Source organism: Hippocampus zosterae, chromosome 17 (assembly GCF_025434085.1).
Source record: "Hippocampus zosterae strain Florida chromosome 17, ASM2543408v3, whole genome shotgun sequence".
NCBI lineage: Eukaryota > Metazoa > Chordata > Actinopteri > Syngnathiformes > Syngnathidae > Hippocampus > Hippocampus zosterae.
In genome coordinates this window covers 5,270,480-5,279,867 of record NC_067467.1, presented here as the reverse complement: position 1 = coordinate 5,279,867, position 9,388 = coordinate 5,270,480, and the positions used below count along the sequence as shown (strand labels likewise).

The following is a 9,388-nucleotide window of genomic DNA, read 5'->3' as shown; positions in this document are numbered from 1 at the left end:
CAGCACTGAATGAAGGAGCTAGACAGGGTCAGATGGCAGCCAATTAAGACTGAACAAGACAAGTGGAAGGAAAAGGGTGCTGGGGGAGCATGGGGGTCTCGCTCTGTGGGGTTATGGATCTCCGCTGAAGCCATTAAGCGTTTCGCTCACAGCCAATCACTGCCATAACAGCGACGCTTTGATCAGAAAAGCAGGTGGGGGGGAGTAAAGGGGTGGGTAAAGGAGACGACGTGGTACAAATGAAATGCGCATCCCGAGAGCTGACCCACAGTGATGGAACCGAGAAAAAAATATTTTAAAAAATATATATTAAAACTTCGGTGTGGACTGGGGGATTTACAGGGGCCCCCAGCCCCAGGATGCTTGGGGCCCTAAAGAAAGACCCCCGCCGCCCCCACCACCACCGTTTCCAATTCTACCATCCTAATGAATTGTCGCCTATCTTGCTGAGCATGCCCCCTCCCATCCCCGCAGACCACCTGTAGCACCCAAAGTGTCATGACGAGCTCTTCGATCAGGGAAGCCGTCACTTAATTTGCGTTGCTAGGCTGCCAAGTCTGTCCCGTTCAGCGCAAACAGTCTCCCGCATACCCGTCTAGTCGGCCTGAGCACCTCTGTTGGCCTCCAAAGTCCCCCTCCCTCGCAACGCCCCCCCCAACCCCCTCCACTAAGTCTCAAAATAACTTCACCAACCATCTGTCACCGAGCTCCCGGGTCTGCTGTTGCTTGGAAACAAGTCTCACATCCGCCCAAAGGGGATGCATCCACAATACGTCTTTATGAAGTTTTGGACTTGCGGTGGAAAGTTTGAGCAAGCGGTTCAAGAGCGCTTCTGTGTTCCGGATCATTTTCATTAAAGAGGATTACATGAATAACATGTGGCTTAATTTGAAGCTCAAAAGGAGGATTTACATGAAGTACACACTGTGAGACACCGAGACTTTGTTGATTTGCATGTGGCAAATTAATTAGCTGCAGATTAATCTACCAACTAATGAGATGATTTCATTGTGCAGTGCACCCACAAACCGCATTGTGCCACCAAATAGAATATTCCACCACCAAAATACTCCATTGTACAACTGCAAGGGTGGGTTGTGCCACAAAAACACACAATCTTACGGCGCCAAATTTTGTGTTTACATAAACAAGGTTTTTGCAGGAAAATACTGTTGTGCCATGAAAACATAATATGACAATATTGTACCAGAAAATGTGATATTCTGCACCAGAAAGGCCATATTGCTCAAGTACACTACTCCATCGCGCCACAAAATCGCTACAGTATATTGTACGAGCACAACAATACTCGGCCATATAAATGCTCTCCAAAAATGCTGCATTGCACCAGAAAAATGAAATATTACCGCAGAGTATATACATGAAAGTGCCACAAACACAAAATATTAGGCCACAAAATGCAATATTCTGCCTTTACAAACGCTATATTTTGCAACGGAAGCATAATATTCTGCCGATCACCTCAAAAGGGGAATTTATCTGAAGGACGCGCTACTTTACAAAGGCGGACTTTGTTTTATTAATAGACACACAATTACACCTTGTTGATTTGCAAATAGGAAATTAATTAGCTGCAGGTGAATCCGTCGACTAATGAGATTTCATTCGCATAAAAGCAAACACAAAGCATCAGAGGTGTTTGTGGCCTCTGAGCCGGTTCCTTACTCTCATAATTGGGGGCGGTGGCCTTTTGATGATTAACATGACAGCCGCCCATCACCACCCCAACAAGTGTTTATTTATCTCTGAATTGAGCTGAAGACCTACAGCACGATCTCAAACCCGCGGCCTATGTGCCATTTGTGGCCCGCAGGATGAGAATTTGCGGCCGATCAAAATGTAATGTTATTGCTGCCGTTTTTTTTTTAATCACTTATTGGCTGCCAATTTCAAGACAAACAGGCGATGGAATGTTTTTTTTGTTTGTTTGTTTTTTGGGGGCGGGGGGTTAAGCACAGGAAGCACCCCGACATGTCTTTAAGGCACGTAGAAAGTTACGGTTACTACTCAACTAGACATGTAAAGTAGCCGCGATATGGGTGCAAAGTCCCGGTCACCAATCTTGTTCACGTTCTGAAGAACTGTTCATGTTCTCGACTGTTATTCATAAGATTGGGTTTATTGGTAGTACTTTTGTTCATACTTGAATATTTTGTGGAACAATTTGATGTACCCCAGGCACACCCGACGCCATCTCAAGCAGTGCCAACTCAAGTTGAATTTGAGAATTTGAATATTCTGGCCCCCAACCCCCAAAGAAATTATTGTGCCACAGAAGCAATACTTAGCCACAGAATTCAATAAGGTGCCATCACAAAAATGATATATTTTGCCTGGAAAAGACACGATGATGCCACAAAACTGAAATATTGGCACACAAATTTAGTTTTAAATATAAGACAATATTTGGCACAATTCGCTATGCCAGGCCAACAAGTTAATGCCCCAAATAGGCAATAGCTTGCCCAACAATAGTATATTGTGCCATGAAGCCACAAAATGATGCCACATAAATTCATAATGTGCCACAAATGTTAATATTGCCTTTGTTTGTCACAAAATGCTGCATATAATACCACAAAACTGGTGCGAGGAAAAATGAAATTTTAAACCAAAGATGTGAAACAGGAACAATTTGAATATTTGCCCACATTTTACCCACCAAATATATTTCAAGAAAACATCATTTAATGCCACCAAAATGGCACATTGTGCTACAAAAAAAACCTGAATATTTAGACACAAAAATGCTAGATATTACCACAAAATGTTGTCATGTGCCACAAAAACATCAGTACACGCAGGGGGCAGGAAGATTCTCCTTCTATTAAGCACTAACGACATGAAAGACATAAGGACCCGGTTTTACCCGCTCGACAGCGGCTCAAGTTTCCTCACGGATCAGCTTTCAGGTCTAACTGTAATGCACTTGTTTACAAATCGCGGGATATGTAAATGAGTTAATTTTTTCCCCCAATTGAATACATTTGGACTTATTTTGAGCAGCAGCTTGGTAGAGAAGCAGCCGGTGTAACTTGGGGGAGGGCGGCCAATAACCGTAATAAATATTTGCCTCGGCTCAATACTTTATTAATTCATGTCTTCAGTTCTCAGTGATAACTCGCCGGAACTGACAATTCCCAAGCGGCGGCAGGCGTCTCCACGGCAACCGGTGTTTAACTCAAAAGCCCCTTCATTAGGACCGCCCGTCTCGGTGGAGCCGATACAAGAACTGTATTGGAAATTCTACCTTGATCTTGATTTACATATGCAGGCAAAAATGATTGGTAGCACTCTGTTCAAAAAGGAATCTAAGAATGATGATTGATGGTTTTTGAATTGTAGTACTCTACAGCAAAATTCTTTTGAAAGAGAGTTTGTTTTTGGCATTTCAAAGCTCCAAAGCGCCACTTTCAAACTTTGACATTATTTGAAATAAATAAATATTGATGTTTTTTTTTATAACATGTTTTTTTAATAAGAGTGGCGACTGACTATCATCAGCCCCCCCCCCCCCCCGCCCCGCCCCGCCCCCTCCTCAAGACACGGACTGCAAGTTGGTGGGGAGCTCATCATGACTTTCAACGCACCAAAGCCTTGTCACAAAAGGAGCGCTGGAGAGATGGGTGGGGGTGGGGGGAAAGGGGGCGGGGGGGGGGGGGGGTTAGACCCACGCTCACGCGCAGTATCTTATTACACCTTGCACACTCTTTTAAGAGGACCCACGAAAAGAAGCCACCAAGACCAGGATTCTCAACAACCCCAGCAATTTATTATTACTATTTTTTTTATATTTCAGCTGGCTTGAGTCGTTCCATGTGACCATTAACGCGCTCAACTCCACATCTTCTTTCTTTCTTTTAAATCCATGACGCCAAGTTGCTCGTGTCATTTCCTTCACGCCAACTTGGAGCCATGAACGCCTCCTCCTTCCTCGATGCCACGCACGGGGCGCTTCTCCAAGGCAGCCAGACTCTGGCGGGGACGCTGGCCGCCTACTCGGGCAACGGCAGCGAGCAGGCGGTGACCGGCGACGGCGGTGCGGGCGGCGGTGGCGGCGGCGGCGGCGTGGGAGCCGGCGGAGGCTCCCTTGTTCTCCTGCAGGAGGAGCGCAAACTGCTGGTGATGCGCGTGGTGCAGATCGCCGTGCTGTGCGTGCTGTCGCTCACGGTGCTCTTCGGGGTCTTCTTCCTGGGATGCAACTTGATGATCAAGTCCGAGAGCATGATCAACTTCCTGGTGAAGGAGCGCCGGTCCTCCAAGGATGTGGAGACCGGAATGATCGGACTCACATAAAAGGGGGAGCGAGGGAGCGGAGCCGAGGTCTTATCTGCATGAACCTCCTTTCCTGTCTGTCAATCAGTGAAAATTAGATATGCAAAACGGTCACGTCTCCTTCCAAGTGACTCCAAAGGAGTAGCCTTTGTGCGTAAAGTTTGTGCGTAAAAGCAGCCAACTGTTGACGCGCGGAGCGTTCAAGTGAGTTTAAACGTTGCCAACTTGAACAAAAAAACAAAAAAGCGACAACAAATGTTTACAAGCCGTTACCTCACGTTCGTGTCGCGTTTGTACTTTGGGGTAGTTGTATTTTCATGAATGTTTTGACACGAAAGCATGGTGTGATGTTTTTGCGGTCTCTTGTCTTCTGCGTGCGGATTTAAAATGTCCCCCCCCCCCACCTCATAGTTGCGCAAATAAAGGAAACACGGGACAAATGTTGCACGTTTTGATGCACACACTCGTTTTGGACAGCTTTATGAAGTGATGCTGCTGTACTTTATATGTTTGGCATGCTCGCTGCTTGGTGCATAAAAAGTCTGTTTTTGCACTTTGGAAACAATATGATGCATGAAGTCTTTTTTTTTTGTACCGATGCAGATTGCAAACAATAAAAAAATAACAAGCACATTAATGTTGACTGATAGATGAACGTGTGATTAAGGATATGGAAATTCTTCATTAAAACACTGCATTTTGCAACAAAAGCCAGATTTTTGTCATGAAAAAAGGCACAAAAAGGCTATGAAATGTTACCTAAAACATGTAGTTTGCCACACAAACACCTTCTTTATTTTTGGATGTGGCTTGTCAGTGATTGTCAGCTGTCCGGCAAAAAAAAATAAAAAATCTTTGGCCACAAATCAATCATTTGTCAATAATCTGAAAATCATACATTAAAAAGTAAAAGCCTGCTAGAAAAGAGTAACAACGCACAGGAAAAGGCTTTAAATTCCCAACTAAATTTTGTAAAATGCTAAAAAAAATGTTTCTCAGGAAAATGCCCTAATTTGGTCACAAAAAGTAGTTTGTAACAGACATTTTGAGTATTCTGTGAGAAAAGTAACATACATTTCATGGATTTTTTTCCTCCTTTATAAATATCAACTTTATTCCACAAAGTTCTTCGTAATTAAAAAAAACAACAAAACCCAGCAGTGATCACTTCCAGCACTTAGCCTGATCCTACTCTCAGGCCACTTGAAGCTCCTTTATTCCACCCGAAGGTGTGGTGATAACCATAGTTTGAATTGACATCGGAGCCGAGCTTAACGCCAAGAGGGACTTACGGACATCTACATTGGCCACCAAAGCCTCTCGGGGCGAAGGCCTCATCATTATTTTAACACGCGCTCGATGAGCCGAGTGGCCACCTTGCAAACACGCCCTTGCGCTCAGGCACGGCACGCCGACGTGCAATCGAGCGTCAAATGCTCACAAACACCTCTGTCCCCTGGAAACAGCATGAAAGCATGAATAAATAAAAAAAAATGCGGCTGATAATTAGATCTCATCAGCTGAGAGCAGCTCCAGCAGCGCTCAAACAACATCCAACATGATGATTAATATCTTCTGTGGGTTGACATGAACACAAATCGACTGTAGAACTTCTATCCTACAAGGGGGGGAAAAAAAGCAATTCAACTCATACAATCATGAAATGCATGAAAACACATTTTGCCACAAAATGTCATATTGTGCCACAAAAACACAATGCTGTATTCTGTTCCCAATACAAAAACTGATGCCACGCAAGGCCGCATCTTGCCATGAAATGCAGTATCATTACATAAAAATACAATATCATGCTACAAATATGGCACATTTTGCATGAAACCCGTTAGACAGTGCCACAAAAATTCGTGGTCAAATGTAAAATTGTGCCGCAGCATGCTGATTGTCCCATATAATACAATACATATTTAGATATAAGCACAATGCGGTGCCACAAAAATGCCATGTTTGCCTCAAAACGTGATCATTCCTTCACCCCACAAAATATTTTGACACCAAATTCTAGATTGCGACATGAAAACCTAATATGCCACAAAATGCACATATTCACCACAAAAATGCCCTATTATGCCACCCAACTCTGCACAACACAACGATAATATTTGCCACAGTATCGTGCCACAAAATCATACCATGAAAACCACAATCTGCCCAAAAATTTTCTTTTTTTTTCGCCAAAGGCCTTATTGTCCCATAAAAAGACAATGCAGTGCCCACTTCAAAATGTCTGTGCACAGGGACTTACTTGCTTAAGAGAAGAGCCCCATACTGAAAGTGTGTGCACAAGCACACACACATTTTAAGTGCATTAATTAGTGTAACAGAGAAGACAGTTCTTTATGTTCCGATGACTACGAGCGGGACACGAAGGTTGCAGTGTTGTTCTTAATTATGATTAGGGCAAGAAGATGGCATGGAGTGTTTTGCACACAAAAAAACCCCAAACCTAAAACAGAACTGAATCTGTGCTCTGGAGTACGTTTGCTTGTCAAGAAGGTTCACCGCTGACCTTTAGCGCAGGTTGAATAATGAACATCGCGGCGGCTCTAAAGTGGTGTCAAGAATAACAGTGTTAAAGTGGCGATGGCATTCAAACGGGATGACTAAAAAGCACACTTGTGGTAGTTTTAGTTTTTTCCTCTCCGAAAACTGTTCTTAATTCCCTCCTGTGTTTTTTGACAGGCGGTCCGGATACAAAAAGGGTTTGTTCCGGGCGTGCGTACGGTTCCCTGCAGGACCGAGTGGCCTTTCTCGGGTCCATTCAGCCGCTTCCTAATGGGATATGTCACGTTGAAAAGACGAGGCGTGGAAGAATGCTCGCCACTTCAAGCTTGACAGGGGTTATCCCATCACACACACACACACACACACACACACGCACACGCACACGCACACAGGTTTCATACATCTGGCAAAGGAGCTGAATTTCAAAGTCAATCTTGCCTTTCCAAAGCATGAGTACTTTTAAGGCGGAATGATTAATGGATTCAAATCAACACCTGAGCTATGGTCGTGAAAAAGTGAAAAAAAAAATTCTGGGGGACGGTCGCACATACATTGTGATGCAAAGGAGGAGGCCGAAAAATATCATCCTGCAGGCCACAAATGGCCCCTGGGCCGTAGGTTTGAGACGCCCGCACACAGATTTCTCTCTCTCTCGCCTAACTTGTACGACCAAAACATTGATGTAAAATATATCCGGCATTGTACAGTATAACACAGATTAATTTATTGCTTGCTTGATCGGAAAAAAAATATTGTCTAACGATATAGAATCAAATATTGTGTACATTGTACTGAGTCACATATTGCCCTAAAATCATTTATGAAATATTTCACATTATAAAATTAAATATTGTTCAGGATATTTTTTGGGGGGGGGGGGGGCAATAATAAATAAGAAGTGTAGTCTTCATATATCATTGTGAAGTATAAAGACAAAGTATATGAGAGTGTATTGCTTGGTCAGTTCGCCACCTTGAATAGGACATTCAGTCCCGTTTCTTTCTTCTTGTTCTGGCACAGGATGCTTGTGCTCCGTGTGGCCAAAAGAGCACCACAGTGCTGTCAGTACGTGCTGCAGTGGGGGTGATGAGCAGGCGGGGGTCAGCATTCTCCCCTTACATTACACGCGGCACCTCCTCTGCGTTCCGCAAGCTGACCAAGAAGAGCGCGGCGCACTCTCCTCGGCGGTTTGGCCGATGTTTTGACTGCCTCGGGCCACCGTAGTGGGAGTAATCAACACAAAGCGCAGCCCTACTTCCATAATCCTATTGAGAAATTCAGAAAGAATCGGATTCTATTTAGAAAATGGTTTCAGGGCAAAGTATGAAGATGGAGACTCCTCTCTTTGAGGCTTTTATGAACATTTAAGTACGGACTGTGCACCACAAAAGACATGATATGAAGGGGCCGCGACCGCCTTAGGCCATTTCACATCACTATAGCATCCTTAAAAACTTTTTAGACCGCCTCAGCTCATCCAAAGGTCACCGTTATAACCACACTGAGTCATTTTCACTCATCATAGGCCACCTTAAACTCCATGAAATAACTTTACCGCGGAATACAAGATAATTTGCATCTAATAACTTTTATGTATTTATTAAGTGGGGATATGAAGAGAAATGTGTTAATTGGCTGGAGGAAAAAAAACAGACCGCCGCACACCATCTTAGACCACCTTTAACAAATTTACATCACCGCAAGCAATGCTTAGAGAAGCTTTGACTTGAAATGAAAAATGCGCCACGAGAGGCAAAGTTAAGGCCATCGCCAAAAATAAGTTATCCAGTTTTTAATGGCTTCAAATGTCTTTATAGCTAGCGTGTTTTTATATGGTCTCTTTATTACGAGCGATACTAGAATTGACTCACTGGCTGTATTTCCACATCCTCATGTTTTTTTTTTTTGTGTGTGTGTGTGTTTGTGAGGGTGAGATGTGACCCAGTGGTGACCGCACATCATCATCATCATCGCAATGAAGACAGCGTTACCCCTTTAAAACGTCTTCTGTCCTCCTATACAGGAGGTTGCCACAGTAACACGGCCACATGCAGATGGGGGATCGGTGGTCGCCGCAAACCAACTTACTATTTGTTGTGATGTACAGCACATCCCACTAATGGCCACCACCCCCTCCCTCCTCACCCGCATGTGTATAAATAAATGATGGTTAATTCTACGCGCTAAACCTTTAGCGGTTGTGATGATCAGTAAGTAGCAAGTACACGTGACTGATATGAAATATTTCAGAAGCACCTATAGCCATTGCTCGGCAACTGTCGGGTGTCTGGAAGGATTCCGGACAAAACCGGGACTCAAGGGGTGACGGCACAGGTTGGCAACCCAGGTTGTGACCTGTTCAAGAGACATTTGCATCCACTCCCTCAAAAAAGCAAAGTTGTTTTCTTGCTTTCGTTTGACAATGGGTTTGGGTAAGCCAGAAATACGGAATATTGCCAATTTAAAACACACAAAGCAAAATTAACCCATGTCTGGAAATAGATATAGGACGGTTAGAAATACCAGATAAATAGGGAGAGCAACTCACACGCAAAATCTCAGTTTCCAT

General features: G+C 43.9%; 1 protein-coding gene across 1 annotated transcript; it reads left to right on the top strand.

Moving 5' to 3' along the window:
• The first annotated feature begins 3,672 nt into the window (after nucleotides 1-3,672).
• Nucleotides 3,673-5,923, top strand: rprml (reprimo-like). Its single transcript, XM_052048680.1, has one exon. It carries the CDS (start codon nucleotides 3,937-3,939, stop codon nucleotides 4,315-4,317), a length of 381 nt encoding a protein of 126 aa, XP_051904640.1. The 5' UTR covers nucleotides 3,673-3,936; the 3' UTR covers nucleotides 4,318-5,923.
• The last annotated feature ends 3,465 nt before the right edge of the window (nucleotides 5,924-9,388 follow it).

What these genes read in the sequence shown, in the direction of transcription:
- rprml (XM_052048680.1), top strand. Translation starts at nt 3,937, where the DNA reads ATGAACGCCTCCTCCTTCCTCGATGCCACGCACGGGGCGCTTCTCCAA.